At 40.3% G+C, this 18,415-nt stretch overlaps 1 protein-coding gene across 1 annotated transcript in view; it reads right to left on the minus strand.

Annotated features, from left to right (window-relative positions):
- zmp:0000001082 (integrin alpha-D) overlaps nucleotides 1-18,415 on the minus strand; it is a 63,698-nt gene that overhangs the window by 41,228 nt on the left and 4,055 nt on the right. The window contains exons 2-5 of the mRNA XM_017684450.2: nucleotides 7,974-8,091; nucleotides 7,463-7,569; nucleotides 3,661-3,728; nucleotides 3,221-3,335 (exon numbers count right to left, since the gene is read on the minus strand). Coding sequence (XP_017539939.1) covers nucleotides 3,221-3,335; nucleotides 3,661-3,728; nucleotides 7,463-7,569; nucleotides 7,974-8,091 — 408 coding nt within the window. The remainder of the gene's footprint in view (nucleotides 1-3,220; nucleotides 3,336-3,660; nucleotides 3,729-7,462; nucleotides 7,570-7,973; nucleotides 8,092-18,415) is intronic.

Consider the following 18,415-nt stretch of genomic DNA (forward strand, 5'->3'; position numbering starts at 1 on the left):
TTTTAGTGTTGAGTTAGACAGTCTGTGTCTGGCTAATTTTGGACCAAGAAGCAGGACCTCTGTTTTATCTGAGTTAAGTAACAGAAAATTATTTGACATCCAGTCTTTTATGTCTTTTATACAGTCCTCAATCTTGCCAAGTTTAATTTTATCATCCGGTTTACTTGATATATATAACTGGGTGTCATCTGCATAACAGTGGAAATTTATGCCGTGTTTACTGATAATGGTGCCTAGTGTTAGCATATATATTGTAAATAATATAGGTCCTAAAACAGAGCCTTGTGGAACACCATAAATTACTTTTGCACAAACAGATGATTCACCCTTTACATTAACAAACTGATATCGATCAGTGAGGTAGGACCTGAACCAGGAAAGAGCTTTCTAGTTTCTAGTCTATCTAGTAGGATAGCGTGGTCTATTGTGTCAAATGCTGCACTAAGGTCAAGGAGGACTAACAACGACACATTTCCTTGGTCCGTGAATAATAGAAGATCATTTATAATTTTTACTAATGCTCTTTCTGTACTGTGATGTGGCCTAAAACCAGACTGAAATTTTTCGTGTAGATTATTCCTATGCAAATAAGGGCTTAATTGTTTTGCTACCACTTTTTCCAGGATCTTAGATATGAAGGGGAGATTTGAGATGGGTCTATAATTTGATAGTTCACAGGGATCGAGGTTAGCTTTCTTAATCAGCGTCTAATTACTGCAAGTTTAAAAGTTTTTGGGATGTATCCGAGGCTAAGAGAGTAGTTTATTATTGACAGAATAGGCTTAGTTATTTCTGGTAAGATTTCCTTGAGTAGACCTGTAGGGATCGGGTCCAGAATACAGGTCGATGGTTTTGCAGAAGAGACTATTTTGATTAGTTCATGTTCTCGGAGTAATGTAAACGATTCCAGCCTATCTGGAGTGACTCTAATATTCTCAGGGTCTAGACTGGAATTATAAGCCAGCAGGTTTGTGGAATTTAACTGTGTGTTCAGAATTTTCTGTCTAATTTTTTCAATTTTATCACTAAAGAAATTCATAAAATCATTGCTGCTATAGGCTGATGGCATCTGGGGTTCAGTGACTCTTTTGTTCTCTGTCAGTTTAGAAATTGTGCTAAATAGTAATCTGGGATTGTTCTTATTGTTTTCTATGAGAGAGGAGAGACAGGCTGAACGTGCTGCAGTAAGAGCTCTTCTATAGTCTATAGGCTCTCCTTCCAGGCGGACTGGAACACTTCTAATTTAGTCAGACGCCATTTTCGCTCTAGTTGCCTGGCTGTCTGTTTTAGAGTTCGAGTGTGATCATTACACCACGGGGCGAGTTTTTTCTGCCGTACTATTTTACTTTTTAATGGAGCTACACTGTCTAACGTAGATCGAAGAGTATCCTCTAGGAATTTGGTCATAATATCTAATTCAGTAGGATCAGATGGACAGCTGACTGAAGTTGATAACTGCGGAGGTTTCTGATAAAGCTGCCAGCTGTGGAGGAACTTATAGTCCTCTAACCTGATAACATGGTGATGAGCGCATATTACCACTAAACTGGATTTTGTATGAGATTAAGTAATGGTCTGAGACGGCTGTGCTCTGGGGGAGAATGGCTAAGTTATCTATGTCTACACCAAAGGTCAGTATTAAGTCTAGAGTGTGGTTGAGGTGGTGTGTGGGCCCATTTATAATTTGGGTGAATCCCATGGAGTCTATGATAGATATGAATGCCTTATTTAGTGTGTCATGAGGGTTGTCGTTGTGGATATTATAATCTCCGACAATTAATATTTTATTTGAAAACGTTATTAGGCTTGATAGAAACTCAGAGAATTCCTGTAAGAACTGAGAATACGGACCGGGTGGCCTGTAAATTGTGATTAATAGAAATGAATGTTTATTTGTTCCTTGCTCAAGTATATTAAGTACAAGAACTTCAAAAGAAGAAAATGTAGGTCCTGCTTTCTGGTTCACGCCTAAAGCTTTAGCATGGATGGTTGCTATACCTCCACCCCGACCGCTTAAACGAGGGCTGTGTGCATGGCTGTAGCCTGCGGGAGTGGCTTCACTTAGACTAAGGTACTCATCGGGTCTAATCCACGTTTCTGTGAGGCACAGAGCATCAAAATCATGATCTGTAATAATTTCATTTATAGTGATGGCTTTAGATGTCAGGGATCTAATGTTAAGCAGTCCTAGTTTTAGACCAAAGGTGCGGTCGTTGTAAACTGGTGTAACTGGTCTGATATGAATGAGGTTACTAAGGCAAACGTTTCGAGGCTTTTTGATGTGTTGTTTTATTCGGGGAACAGACACGGTCTCAATTGTATTTACACAATAAGCATTTGTAGAAGTGCTAACAATCGGCTTATTTCTAGCAGTAACACTAGCATGGTGAGCAGTAACGTTTCTATTTTTGCCGCTACTTACGTGACCATTAAAGAGTCAATTAAACGTGCACTAGAATCTTTTGTTTGTGCCTTTTCCCGCACCTTAAGTGAGGAAGATCAGCTTGTTCTTCAAAGTGAAATAAAACCTCTAACATACATGACAAAGTGCATCTTCGAGGCTATATTTCTGACGCAGCTTGTATGAGCTCCATAGAAAAGCACTGGCCAATAGAGGATGCTCTGGAGCAGCTGCACATGATCCTAAGAAGGTATAAAGCCCCCATTGGGCTGTGGAGCCGTGGAACTGTGTTCTCTGGAGTGATGGAGCTTCATCCAGTACCTTTGGGGTGAGTTTGTGATCCAGAACTGACCATCCAACATCAGTGCCTGACCTCACTAATGCTCCATCAAATCCTCACAGCAAAGTTTCAACATGTAGAGTAAAGCCTTCCAGAAGAATAGAGGCTGTTACTGCAGCACAGGCTCAATATTAGCACCTTCATTTCAAAGAAACCTTGGAGTTGGATTGGATTAACCCTGAGACAATGAGTTTTTAAAGAAGACTCTGTAGAAACTCAAAGTATAATAAAGTGTTGAAAAGCTACAAAGTTCAATACTGTTAAAGGAAGTAAACAACTCATTAAAGGGAAGTGCAAAGTGTAGAGAGAAAGTGCTGAAGTGTCAAGAGACAGAAAGAGGGTTAAGTCTGGACTGTAAGGTGGCCAAATATGGAGTTATAGGTTATAGTTAAACTGAACTGAATAGGCTGTAAAAAAAGCCATTGAAATGGGTCTGAATCACAAGTTCCTTCAGCAAAGCCACGCTGAACAGCTGGTACCTTGGAAAGCGACCGTTTTGTTAGCGATGAGGTTCAGTTGACTGTTGAAGTTGTAGCAGATGCCATTCAGGTATGAGTTTCCATCACAGTTATGAGCGAGACTGGGACTGCAGCTCTAAATCACAGACAGAGCATCCAACAGGTTACAGGATACAATCAAGATCCAAATGAACAGCAGAGACTGTATATAGTTAATATAACTATAACTATAACTTATCACTTCAGGTCAGCAATGCAGGTACATTTCAATATTATTTTAATAAATGAATACAATCATTTAATAAATGAAACAAAACAAATGTTAATTTCCAGTTTCCATTCAGTTTTCCAGACAAAGATTTTACAACATGTCCATCAGCAACAGGAAGCAGAATCAGTTCCACTACAGTGAATCCAGACGTGAGCTGAAGAACCCAGATAACTTTTAGTTCCACACTTACAGTCAGGCTGGCTGAAGGGGTGGACCTCAATGCCATGGACATCCCAAAGAACTGGGCATCACTGGAGTCTGTGGATCAAAAATGTTGATTAGACTGATTCAACTGTTATGGAAGTAAGACATTGGTGCGTTGTCCTAATGGCTACAGCCAACTAAGCTCACAGTGTTTCCCAACAGATGGACATTCCATGTAAAAGAGTGTGTAACCATGTCTTGGAAAACTTCTGTTTTGAGTTTGTAATTGTATTTCAAAATGTTACCCAGATATTTACTGTTATATGAAGATTAAATGTAATAAAATTTGATCTTTTTTTTACCATATAACTTTTGCATGATGAGCAAGTGTCACTGGCACCAAAATGTAAAGTCAATTCAAATTTCTTTCAATCATTTTAATGTGTTATTTTACTGTTACTGTTACATCTCCAAGATGACGCTGAGCATGGTTGCCATGTTGCAGCTTCCTTTACTCCTGTTCGTTTCTTGTTCATTTTGTTTTGTTGCTACATTTGCACTAAATGTTGCAAGCAACAGACAAACACTTCTGGAAATCAGATCTATGATCACTCAACGAAAACCAGACTGCGTTCCTGAACGCAGACGCATTGTTTGGGAACCTCAAAGAGGCCCCATTCATCTGGGCTGACCAGCTGAGGAAACACCGCAGATGCCAGAAAAGGGGCAGGAGAGCCAGCGGTCTGGTCAGGCTGAGATGGCATGCTAATCGCCCCCCAATCCCCAGCATACTACTTGCAAATGTACAGTCCCTGGTCAACAAAATAAACAAACGAATCTCTTTCCAGCAAGGGACATGGGACTGCTGTATAATCTGCCTCACAGAGACCTGGCTATCAGTGAAGATTCCCAATGAGGCCATTGAGCCTGGGGGCTTCTCATTGCACCATGTGGACAGAACACAGGATCTCTCTGGTAAGAGCAAAGGGGGAGGTGTATGTTTTATGATCAACAATGCTTGGTGTGATCAGAGGAATGTGCACTTCATCAGGTCTTTCTGTTCCCTGGACCTGGAATATCTAATCTTCTCATGCAGACCGATGTGGCTGCCGAGAGAGATTTCAGGTGTCACTGTCACCGCCGTGTACATCCCACCACAGACTGATACAGAGCTGGCGCTCGGGAAACTGTATGAGGCAGTTAACAGGCAGGAGACCATGTGCCCGGAGGCTGCCTCCAGTGTTTTTGGGGACTTACCAAAGCGAACTTTAGGGAAGTCGCTCCAAAGTACTTCCAGCACATCTTATGCAGGAGACGAAGATCATGCACACTGGACCACTGCTACTCCCCCTTCTGTAAGGGGTACAAAGCCTGCCCCCAACCTCTGTTTGGCAAATCAGATCATCTCTCCATTCTGCTCCTGCCCACCTGTAGGCAGAACCTGAAAACCGCACTGCCCACCATCAGAGAGGTCCACTGCTGGTCAGACCAATTGGATTCTGCGCTCTAGGACTATTTTGAAGATGCAGACTGGGAGATGTTCCACGATGTGTCAAACAATAACATTGACGAATATGCGAGTGTGTCACTGGAATCTAATATAACACCTCCCCTGGGTGGGTGTCCATTCCACCCAATCAGCAAAATCATTCCTAGACCTTGAAAACTCCCTATATACTGAAGTTCTTAACTTTTCACTGTGTTTCTCTATTGCCTGGACCAACCTGAATCACTTGGGGGCATCTAGACAGGTGGTCCTCTCCAAGAATGGAGCAGAAAAAAAAATGCAAGGAGAAAGTTTTAAGATATTCGCCTAACATTTCAGCTAGCCCTGTAAACGAAAACATTGTAAAAAGTGTTTCACTACATAACATAAGCTCCCCAGACAAAAAAAACTTGTCACCTTGCGTTTTTAAGGTAGTAGTAATTTCAGGCTCCTACAGATTGCATTACATAAGGATGGTCAGGCAATAAATACCTGTAGGATGTCCAACAGGATTCATAGATTGAGAAGAGGTGGTACAGTGCAATGAATGTCTGGAAAATAGGTTGCAAAGATGTTAATGATTGGCAAAAAGGAGTGATTGTATTTGGTTCCCTCCCAGTCCTGTCCATGTGCTCGTGTTGTGTTTCTTCCCAGTAGTCCAAGTGCTTCTTTGTTTTGAGTTCATTGTCATGCACCCTTGTTTTCTTGACTCCGCCACTAAATGTAGCCAACTATTTTCCTCCTGTGCCTTGTTAGCCGTCATTATCCTTGTTGTATTTAAGCCCTGTAGTGTTTGATATTGTTTGGTGTTCATTCCCCCGACCTCCGTTATTTATCCTAGTCTCTGTTTTTATTTAATCTGTTTCGACCTTGATTATTGATTTGCCCTTAATAAATCTTGCTTATCTCAGCGTATGCGTCCACCTCCTTTTCAACATTCCACAGAGTTACAATGCCATAGACCACAGAGTAAAGGAAGTAGCTGAGTCTGCAGGTGTATTGGAGTGTATGCTCATACAGGTCAACCAGCAACCAGCAACAATTCCTGTCTACAGGAAATTCTTATTACAATTGTGGCTGAAAGACAAAAGTGATGGACAGAGACTGTCGGCGTGTGAATAAAAATTGCTTCACATCTACATCCAGAAACTTGTTCAGGCCAAATCGCATCACAGCTGTTATTCATGCTTGTGGAGGTTTTACATGATATTAGTAACATTTGTCAAGGTGACTCATTTTTGGCTTACATTTATTTAAGCACATCATGGTCAGTGTTTATTAGCAATAAATTATAATACTGTTGCCATAGGTTATAAGCCAGGTGACATGATTGAATATAGGTCTAAGAATCAATGCCCTCTGCATGGTTGGTAAGTGATGGTGTAGGAGAAGATCAGGAGTGTCCAATCTTATCCATAGAGGGTTGATGTGGCTGCAGGTTTTCACTCCAACAAAGCAGGTGCCCACATGATAAAAGATTTGAAGACTAACTAATTAAACAAGTGGAGTAATTTGTGCTTCAGCTTGTTTGATGTGAAAATCTGCAGCCACACCTGACCTTCATAGATAAAAATTGGACAGCCCTGGCTTAGATCTTTGGAAAAAATCCCATTGGTGATAACAACAGGAACAACCTCAATGGAAGCTAGGTCCCAGATGTCTTGCAGCTCCTCTGTCATCAGCAGCCATGGCCCTGAGCCAGTCCCTACCCCCTCTGGAATCTCAGTGGCACTCACAAGGACTCTGGTGTTGCCATATGGTTTGGTAAACGTCCTTTCTGTCTTTCAGCAGTTCATCAAAATACAGTGGTGGTTTCTGAGCTAAAGGAATATCCAATCCTAGTCTCTGGACATCCAAATATTTCATACACAAAATAAAACCCTGTTTCCTACAGGAAGAGGGTGGAGGACCATCTGGTAAGCTGGGTTCATTTCATACCATTGCTGAGATACTGCATACATGAATCCTAACAGACAAGTCCTGGTGCCTCAGTTTAGCTCAAGATGCAAATGAATGTGTCAATCTGTATTTGACTGCATCGCTTCCAAATTCCTACCTTACTTTGGGTTTTGTGGAAAACCCAAAGCTGTGCTTGAGGCCTCAGTGGCAGTATTGTATCTGACCTTCCTGTGATGACTTTAGCACCAGCCTTAAGATAGATTTACTGCAGGTCAGTGCCAGTAGCTGGTGTGCCCACAGCATTCAAGTGGCAAAGCTGCTTTTCCAACAAGTATTCAGATTTTTTCACTTACCTGAGAACAAACTCACATCACACTGTTATCAGGTTCCCCTGATTATTACTTCCTACTCTTTGCTGGTACAGTACAGCTCTCAATGTGTGTGTGTGTGTTTGTATACGTACCTTGCTGGTACAGTAGAGTGCAGTTTGCTGTATTCAGTGTGCAGCTGTAAATTGCCCCTGATGCCTTTTCATTAGTGCTTCTTCTCAGTGGAGCGCTAACTATGATCCTGTAAAAACAACAGACGCACATCATTACCTCATCACTGCTGTCGCCGTTTCTTTTCACACAAGGCAACGCAATTCACTAAATTCTGAATTCAGTTAAGTGCTGTCTGTTTTCAGTATCAAGTCAATACGGTAGAGTCCTCGGAGATTCGGTTCAGCTCAGTACGATCCAATGAGAATCAAGTCAATACAGTACAGTCCTCTGAGATTTAGTTCAGCTAAATACGATCCATTGAGAATCCAGTCAGTATAGTACAGTACTCTAAGATTCGGCTCAGTTCCTTTAGATACAATGTGATTCTCTAAGATTCAGTTTGTTGTAACCAAATAAGACGTGATGCAGTTTAATACAGTGTGATATGCTGTGATTCTACTGGATGACAGTGATGATCAGGCGTGTACTCACTGTTTGTCTGAGTCAGACTGATACTGTAGAACCCGATAACCGAAAAAACCCTCCTCACTCCCCGAGAACCGCTCTGGGTTTGTGACATCGATGTTGAACCCATCTGACACCAACACAGCTGGAACACCAGAGAGAGAGAGAGAGAGAGAGAGAGACAAACAAATACAGAGAGATTTAGAACATCCTCACTGAGCTACATTCTTTAAAAAGATGGTTCTTTAATAAAGGGGGTGGTTCTATTTAGAACTATGCGTTCTATATAGAACCTTGTTAAGCTCAAGTGGCTCTTTGCATGGTGAAATGGCTCTACAGATTGATGGAGAATGTGTTGTGTATGTTTCTACTTAGAACCTTTTTGAAAAAGTTTCTATACCGCACCTGAAAGGTTTTTTTTATTCTTGCAAGCTTGACAATAGCAGAACCCTTTTTGGTGCTATAGAGAACCATATACAGCACATTCTCCATCAACCTGAAGAAGCATTTTGTCATGCAGCCACACAAAGAATCATTTAAGCATCCAAATGGTTTTATATGTTAACTTATGTTCCTAAAATCCCTTGAAGAGTCTAGCATATTCAAATAGATACTACACATGAAAATAATAATAATAATAATAATAATAATAAAACAGTCACACATTCAAATGCAGCTCAATGTTTAACTAAATATGAAAACGACAAAAGTATGACAAAATATAGAAAGTAAAAGTAGTCAACAAGGAAAAATGATAAAATAATCATTTCAAATAAAACAAAAATTCTTATTTTCCTTTTAATAATAATAGTTTAGTAATAAAAAAAACTGAACATTATCATGAATGTGGCAAATACACAACCTAGGCATCACTCATTACACCAACCTTTTATGGCATTATCGCACTACCATGTCAAGGTAACACGTAGAGTGTCGCAGCTACAGCAGCCTTAACCAACAATTCCACATACATTCAATATATGCTAATAAACAATAAGCCCGTTATGTTGGAATTTGCCCACACTCTGCCCACACATACACTAAGTGTCTGGTATCCATCACTTTTATCCAGAGGGACTTAGTTTAATCCCCTTCCAGTGACTGCAGAGTTAGGAGTCTAACCCAAGGACTCTTATTGGTGTGCTTACCCAGCAGAGAATCGAACCCCAGTCAGCCCTATTACCAGTGACATTATAAAGGTGGAGTTGGGTTACTGGTTAAATCTGAATGGGGAACGCTCAACATGGCATCTGCTCACAAGTAAAGTCCCCCTTTCAATAACAAAGGCTAATCAGCTGCTGTTTAAGCCACAAGCAGAAAAAGCTCCACCCAGGTTTCAGCTTTCCAAAAATCTAGAAGCAACTACATTAAATAATTATTTCAAAATCTACCTTTCACTGAAAAAAAAACATTGAGAAAATGATCTTCGATCAATTAACTTGCTTTCTGTCCTTAAATATCTGTCTAGACTAATTTCGTTCAGGTTTTCAGCCTAATCATAGCACTGAAACAGCTCTAATTAAAGATAATAATGACATCCACTTAAATACAGACTCTGAATAAGCATCTCTGCTCGATCTTAGCACTGACTTTGACACCATTGACCATAAAATTCTCATAGACTGACTTGAGAACTGGGTTGGGTTCTCAGGAACTGCCCAAAATAGTTCAGTTCATACCTCCAAAGGGGCTACTTTGTGGAAATAAAAAAATATATATATTTCTGAGAGAGTGCCAGTGACCTGTGATGTCCCCCTGGGTTTAATTCTTGGGCCACTCTTATTCAATTTATACATGCTGCCTCTTGGCCAAAAACAAGACTATGGGAGATGTTTCCACAGCTTTACTCAGATGATACTCAGATCTACCTGGTTGTGTTGATTTATGTTCCCTTCAACATGTTCAAAAATTGCACTTTGGTAATTTGGTTATTAAGTCATTAAGGCAACATACTTGACCTCAGCTGGCCCTATTGGAAACAGTGGGATGGCTGGGTCCATGTTTTACATACTGTCAATAACTCCCCCTCAAAGTGAAGTTATGCACATGAACAGTAGCCAAAACAGGCTGGAAAATGGCTTTTTATACTGCCAGACTACTCATGCTGTTTTTTTTAGAATTTATCAGTGATGTTTTTTGGAACAATGTGGCTTGCAATTTCAGATATAAGAGAAGAGAATGATGTCTTGAATGGACATAACAGCCCAGGAGATTGTCAGGATGACTGTGGAGCGGACAGACTTTCCTATGAGGACTGTGAAATTGCCGACCATATGATGTTCAAAGCTGATAAGAGAGATATTTCCACCACATTGGTCCTGTTCTTGATCACATTGAAGTACCAAACACACCAGATTCTCTGATAGTGAGCAAAAGGAAACATTACGCCAGGCTGCTATAACACTTCACAGTGCTGTGTTAGATAAAGAAAATTCGAGCATGGTGTTAATTCCGGAAGGCCACAAAGTCAAGCCCAGGCCACGATCTCACATCACCAGCTCATATCAGCGGAGGTCAATCGGCTCAGCTGGTCGCCTGTTTCTCAGGGCACTCGTTTAAATTGCCTACTCTGTAAACCCTCCTCCACCCCAACTCCTCCTTCATGCTGTGTCTGTCTTGATCACTGTAAGGATCTGCTCTGTTCTCTACCCTGGGGTGCGTGGGGTCTTTCTGCTGCTCTCCTTGCACATGGAAGGGCAGGAATGTCACAGAGAAGAGCCACTCAGCCAAATATGACTTACTGCACATTAAAATAAAATATGCTAATTGGCTAAAGTGGTCCTGACTGAACTATTAAAAACTTCAGTTAATGATACCAAGTCTTGTGCAAGCCTAAAGCATCTAAATGGGCTAAATCAGGTTTCTTGTTTGCAAGATATCTTCACATACTAGCAGCCGTCAGACTGCATGGATATGAATTTCTGTTCTGTACTTTTCTGCATGTGCACACTTCACTAACTCCACCTATTCATGCCCAAACAATGTCAAAGAAGGTGGAAACCATATCATACACATCATGAGCCATGAGCACTCAAATATTCCTTTGCATGATTAATGGGTTCTCTACTTTGTAAAGCATTGTTCGGATTATATGTTTCTGTACAGAACCTTTGTGAAAAGGGTTCTGTAACGTGCGGGAGCGATGAAGAGGCGGACATGTGCTAAGATAAGCAACATTTATTAGGGGCAAATTCATACTCATGGTCAAAAAATGGTCCAGGATCAGGGAGCCAACACGGATAGACCAGGGAACAGACATGATGAAAAGAAACATAGTAAACACACAACAGAGGCCAGCAGAACAAACACCCAACAATACATTACAAAGACCAGCCTACTCACAGGGTAAAACACAGGGCTTAAATACAGGAACAGGTAACAAGACACAGGTGAGAAGAATCAAGGGTGAGTCTAAAAACAAGGGGGCAGAACACGGAAGAAAAATAACAAGGAAGCACATGGACAAGACCAAAAGGTAAATACAAGCACATGGAGGACTGGGAGGGGCCAATCATGACAGGTTCAGTACAGCACCAAATGGGTTCTTCTGTTGTTAGAGATTCATTTGTATTATAGCTTTATTCAAACTACATACAACTCAAAAACAGAATAACAAATAAATGGATTTTTTAAAATGTGGTTAACAAATTTTGGTCACTTTAATGCATTGCAACAAAATGTTTGATAGATATGTTTGCAGTGCATATATATATATATATATATATATATATATACTGCAAACATATCTATAATATTTATACAGGAAACCATTTTGGTGCTATATAGAACCATTTTTAAAAAGGTTCTATATAGAACCATCTGCAGCACATTCTCCCTTAATCTGAACAATGCTTTCACGATGCAGTGAACTCGTTAATCATGCAAAGGATTCTTTGAGTGTTATGGTTCCATACAGAACCATTTTCTTTACCCTTGAAGAATGGTCATTTTTAAGGGTGCATGATATCCTTTGTAGCTTCACATTGCTGGTGTAAAGGGAGGCTGTTTTTCCACCAAATAAAGTAGCAGAATTTTGGCTCAAGCAAAGCGGACGTGTTCTTTTTCCACTGCTCATCTGTCCAGAACCAAAGGTCTTCTGTTGCTCAAGCTCAGTACCACCATTACCTAATGCTACGTGAAGATGTTCTGCTCTGTCCTTCTAAAACCTGCTGCTGAAGCTAATGAGATGTTAGACAATTCTTTACTCCTCCAGGTGAAGACGAAGTCACCAACACTAGTGCATCACCACCAAGAGAACCCGAGTGTAAGCTAGAACAGTGCGTTGATGTGTGGATGGACATTTTTGGAGTGTATCTTTTAAACTTTGTTAAGGTGATGTGTGCAGTTTAGGCAGCTAACACTAATGTTATTAACGTATATTCTAGGCTCTGCAGAAATAAGGCTTTTGCTCATTTTCACAGACACAAAGGAAAGTAAAAGCTTAGTTTAATTCTACACAATTCTGTGTAAATATAGACATGTGTGTGAATGTTTATATCAGGTATTAAGTTTACCCAATCTTGAGCTAGCACCATATCTAATACGCCAAGTTTGACACAATAGATAAGCTTAAAATGACCAAAATAAAATAACAAAATAAAATTGATAACTGATATTATGGTAGTTTCCAAGTAGGTGGAAATCAAACTAGATCTAGAACTGTAAGTTGCATTCATTCCCTTTTGGATTGCTTCTTGTTTTTGGATGTTTGGTGGTAAAAACACACTTAGAGACCGTAGCCTAGGCTGCAGTTTGTTTTAGCCCATCACCATTAGTTGGTTTTTGACCGCAGATCTGCTCATGTGAATATGTTTGGGTGGAAGGTCCAGAAGGGACACTGATGTCTTTTAAAAACGATAGTAACACGTTGACAGCAGAGGATGTGCAGTCAGAAAATGACTAATGATGAACGTGTTGGGGGCATTGAACTATACGGAATCAGATAAGCTACAGTCTCTAGCTGTACACCAACCAAGTGTGGTAGGTGTTTCAGATAAAATGGCCAGTAGCTACAAGCCAGGTAGACCTAATCAACTAGAACTAGAACTTGAAACCAGGGCAGTCCCAACTTTTTCTTATACCACCCAGTAGTTGTTCAGATATCCATCAGCTTCAGCATGTAGGAGGCACTTTTTAACCACTCAGCATCTGCATAACAACTGCGGTAACTGTGGTTGCTGAGCTTATGAGAATGGGTGGATCTCAGCTCCACCACTGCCCTCAAGACCACCAGAGGCAAGGCTGAAACCTGAGTCGAGTCGAGATCACTAGTCTGAGTCAAGGCTGAAACCTGGTCACACTGAGTCGAGTTAAGACCATCGGGATGGTCCAGTTGTGAGGCAGCTGTCTAAGTAAGCAGCATTTTAAGGCCACGTGGGCGTCCTGTTCTGAACGCAGCACAGGCCTGCTGTCTGATAAGGTGCCTTAATTTGACTTAATGTCCCATAATACTGTCCACCAGCCAAGAGTTCCTGTGCTTTAGTTTGATAAACATGGTAGATTTAGTGCTCATTTCTACTGTCCACCGAGCTTACATACACAAATGTTTATGCTGACTGAAGGTTTATCAACATTTCAGGAACAGCACAGTCAATTACACAAACGCTCTTTTTGGAGCACTTGATAGATCCGATCCAATATACATCAGAAAAGGTTCCCAAATATTAAGAGATCCTTATTAGTACCACAACAGGGAAACTTCCCCTCTGCAATTAACCCCTCTGCGAAGTGAAACACCACATACACAATAGTGAGCACACACACATTAGGGGGCAGTGAGCACACTTGCCCGGAGCGGTGGGCAGCCCTATCCGCAGCGCCCAGGGAGTAGTTGGGGGTTAGGTGTCACCTCAGTCATGTACTATCAGCTCTGGGGATCGAATTGGCGACCTCCCGGTCACAGGGTCGGTTCCCTAACCTCCAGCCCATGACTGCCCTAAAGCCAGCGCTCTCTCCGTCGGGGAATCGAACCCCTGCATGACAGGTGGAGATACTGTCCACTATACTAACAGATCACAGGAAAAAACATTTGTTTTAGGACAGAACAGGTGTGTCAAGTGGTCTAGAGATACATGTTCAAAAACAAGTTGACTCAGACTGACTCATAATCTGCAGACTAGAGCCAACCAGCTCAGACTCAGACTGAGAATCAGGGCTAAAATCTGGGTTTTGGCACTTTTACTCTGATTCTCAGTCTGACTGATTCTGACCTGTCCGACTCTGATTTTTAGTCCCCTGATCGAGTTTCAAACCAGTCGGAGTTTATCAAACATGTTTGATTAATCCGGCTCGACTGTGAGTGTAATCTAGCATAAACTGATCAACAACTCAATCTGAACAGATTCTTGTAACAACCAATGAAAATTGAGAGAAAAAGAAGAAAAAACAGCAAGTAAACGAAGAAAAATGGTGAAAAGTCTCTTGCATGTTTTAATGAGCCGAGTTTAAGGCACAATCAGGTTTATGATCATCTAAAACTCAAACACCCAGACTGATCAGATCTTTAATCCATGATTCTCACTGAGGCAGGATTACCTGCTGACTGTACTGAGTCAGAGTAAACACCAGAGAGAACAACAGAAGCAGCTCCTCATCTGTTTATCTGTGTCTCCTGGTAACAGGAGAACACAAGAGTTTGTGTGAGTTTCGTTTGATTCAGGTTGTGTCGTGAATCCAAGGCCTTGTTCAGAATCTCTGCCCACAGTCGAATGAATGAGCATCTGAAAATTGTACTGTGAGAATTTTAAATACCAGTCAAAGCAGCCAATTTGTACAGGTTTTTCATTTTCAGCAACAGAAAAATCACACAAAATCTCATTTTAGTCTCTCTTCACTTTCATTCCAGCTTCCATTCTTTTCAGGAGACTCACTTTCAGCTCCTCAAAGAATCTGCAGACACACCTCCAAAGCTCAGTCTTAGAAGCTGGTTGATCGTTATCTGCTTCTTGGATCCAAGTAATACCACTGCCCAAGCAATACTTTAGCAACCACCTGGTATTCTACAGTAACAGCCTAGCAACACCTTAACAACCACCTGGGAAACCATAGCAACAGCCTAGCAACACCTTTGCAACCATCTGGAATTTCACAGTAATGGCCTAGCAACATCTTACCAACCACCTGGGATACCATAGCAACAGCCCAAGCAATAGCTTAGCAACTATCTGGGATACCACAGCAACAGCCTAGCAACACCTTTGCAACCACCTGGAATTCCACAGCATTGGCCTACAAACACCTTACCAACCATCTGGGATACCATAGCAACAGCCTAGCAACACCTCAGTAACCACCTGGAACACCATTAGCAACAGCCTAGTAACACTTGAGCAACCACCTGGGATACCTGATATCTGACGGGGACAGTTTTGGGGTTGTGCAGGTCTTCCAGGTGGTTGTTAGGAGGCACATTTTCTCTGTAGCTTTGAATCAGTTTTTGAGCTCCAGTTCTGGAAACTCCAGTTTTTAACTTTGACTTTCATCTTCATGATGCAAGTGGATTATATCACCTCTAATCTCCTCACAAACATCTCCTGATAAATGGAGAACTTATAATCGAATGGCTGTTTTGACTGAAAGTTAAATGAATGAATGAATGAATGTGGGTCTCTGACATTTGCACAGAATCGTAGTCAGTCAGGAGCCTGGAACAGATGGTGTAATTCCACTTCAGTTTTTTTTTTACTTCTTCTTTTACTTTTTCATTTTCACACATCTGAAAACATTAAGTCACCGTTAAATTACTATGGGCATCAAAATCTGAGATTTTTGTTTGTTGTAATTTGCTGGCCACAAACTGGTTTTCAGAGAGAAGCAAACCACAACTGTCTTTAGAGAGATCCTGCTCCCCCAGACTGGGTAACTACTCAAATAGAGAACTAGGACTTTCAGAAGTGGAGAGATTACAGTTCCGTGAAAACCAATAATTTCAGGAATCATTTCAGTCCAGTAGACAAAGCATAACATTTTAGACTTGTCTGTTTATGATTTCTGTGGTATGGAAGCTTCAAAAAGTGTGTGTGGCTTGTATTTTGGTATTATATATTAATTAGCTATGAAAGAAAAGTGCATTCATAACTTTTAAACTATTGATGCTAAATATATGAAATTTTCAGGGACTATTATTTGGTTTAACGTGGTTCTACATGCCAAAATACATAATTCAAAGCTGCATATTTGTTATTTTATAGTTTGCTGAAAATTGAGATTTATTTTTTTATGTATTGGTGAACACCTGACCTTCAATATCTCCTAACTGAAGTACATGTGATCTCTCAAACGTTTTATTGATTTATTACATCACAATATGGTTTGTTAATTAAGCACTAATTTAGGTTTTGGATTTAGAAGCAATTAAAGCAGCAGTATTATATAAGAACTGGTATTTTTCCTCTTGGGGTCCCACAGAGTGTATTTCACTTTTGCCCCACTGTTGGAGATGCAAATCGAGCTCCTCATGGGCGGCAGTGCACATGCATTTATTAACTCTAATAAATATCGAATAATACAACCACATACCATCTAATCATGAAACTGTACTAGATAACAAATAGGTGCGTCTCACAACATCACAAGAGGAAATGCAACATGAGAAGAGGAACGAAATGTGCAAGTAAGAGTTTTGCATCCTCATGGCTCTTGTACGGGTGAGGATCCTTGCCAGCTTCCACTTCTTGGTAGACAGTGAATGGTACATATAAATAAACTTATTCTGATGTGAAAATCAAGACACTGAATTATTTTAATTTACAGTCAAAAAGATTAACTGAACACTCAGATATCAAATACAGTTTACCTACCGTTTACATGAACTATTTTTATAATAATAAGGTTTGACTATATATAATTTTAGTGCCTGTCAGGCACGAATGCTGTTCTTTGGAAATGTAGGCGTGATGATGTTTTTTTTTCCATTTTTCATAACTCACGTCACAAAGATCTGATATATTTAACTGTTACGATAGAAGGTTCCAAAAAAAAAACAAAAGCTGTTGGACTATATTTTTAGCTATTCTTAAAATTTCAATTCTCTGTCCTCTGATTTGGTAGTTCCTTTTCATTATTCTGGTACCTAACAACTACTATCAATTATTCAGTATCTACTATTAATTATTTAGTATGTACTATTACTTATTCACTAAATACTATGGATTATTCAGAATCTGTTGTGAATTCTTGAGAAAGAAGAAAGAAGATTCTCATTTACTTAGCCAAGGTCTCATTTGCATCCCTCAATGTCTTTTTTGAAGAACTCCGAACACAAACGTAAGAATATCGGATATAAACTGATGAAAATGAATTGTGATGTCTATCATTTATAAAACCAGCTCAGTTTTGTGATGTTGACTAGCAAGCAGATGAGCTGCTGCTTAGCTGACAGAATAGTTGCAGATGGAAACCACAGTAGAAGAACTGTGTGGTTGGAACTTCTGCCTGTGTCCACATACATACACGCCCAGTAAGATATGTGGCCACAAAAGGCGTAACTGCTTTAGACCTTATGCAATTCATCACTTTGCACTCTTTAAAATGGTGGTTCTTCAAGGGTTCTTTAGTAAAGAAAATGGTTCTATATAACCACAAAAAGTCAAAGAGCCTTCGGCATGATTAAAGGGCTCGTTGCACAGTGAGAATTGCTAAAATATATTTGATAAATACATTTGGAATATATATTGTTTTTCATATGAGAGCCCAGTTTGGTGCTATTTATATTCCAAATATATTTATCTTATTTAGATTTTAACCCTCATTTATCAGTGTGTGTGATTCTCTGTGTGGAGTTGAGTGTAATGAAGGTCCCAGACATAGCTAAATTTAAAGACTGTGATCTGCACTGTACTTTACATTAACCACATACGTCTGCAATCAGACTCTCACACCCAATGTACTTCACATAAACAAGATATCAGATCAGATCCGCATTTCACAGAGTATCAGTACCTACATCATCTACCTACCTACATCATGTCCTGATGAAGGACCATTAGATCAGATTTAACATGAAGAGACTGGAACACAAACTCATTTCTAAAGGAATCAGACAGTGAAGAGCATCAGACAAGATTCTGGAGATGTTCCTCCACTTTCAGATGGAGCTGATAAACTCATTTCTAAAGGAATCAGACAGTGAAGAGCATCAGACAGGGTTCTGGAGATGTTCCTACACTTTCAGATGGAGCTGATAAACTCATTTCTAAAGGAATCAGACAGTGAAGAGCATCAGACAGGGTTCTGGAGATGTTCCTCCACTTTCATATGGTGCTGATAAACTAATTTCTAAAGGAATCAGACAGTGAAGAGCATCAGACAGGGTTCTGGAGATGTTCCTACACTTTCAGATGGAGCTGATAAACTCATTTCTAAAGGAATCAGACAGTGAAGAGCATCAGACAGGGTTCTGGAGATGTTCCTACACTTTCAGATGGAGCTAATAAACTCATTTCTAAAGGAATCAGACAGTGAAGAGCATC

This window comes from Pygocentrus nattereri, chromosome 12, assembly GCF_015220715.1.
Source record: "Pygocentrus nattereri isolate fPygNat1 chromosome 12, fPygNat1.pri, whole genome shotgun sequence".
NCBI lineage: Eukaryota > Metazoa > Chordata > Actinopteri > Characiformes > Serrasalmidae > Pygocentrus > Pygocentrus nattereri.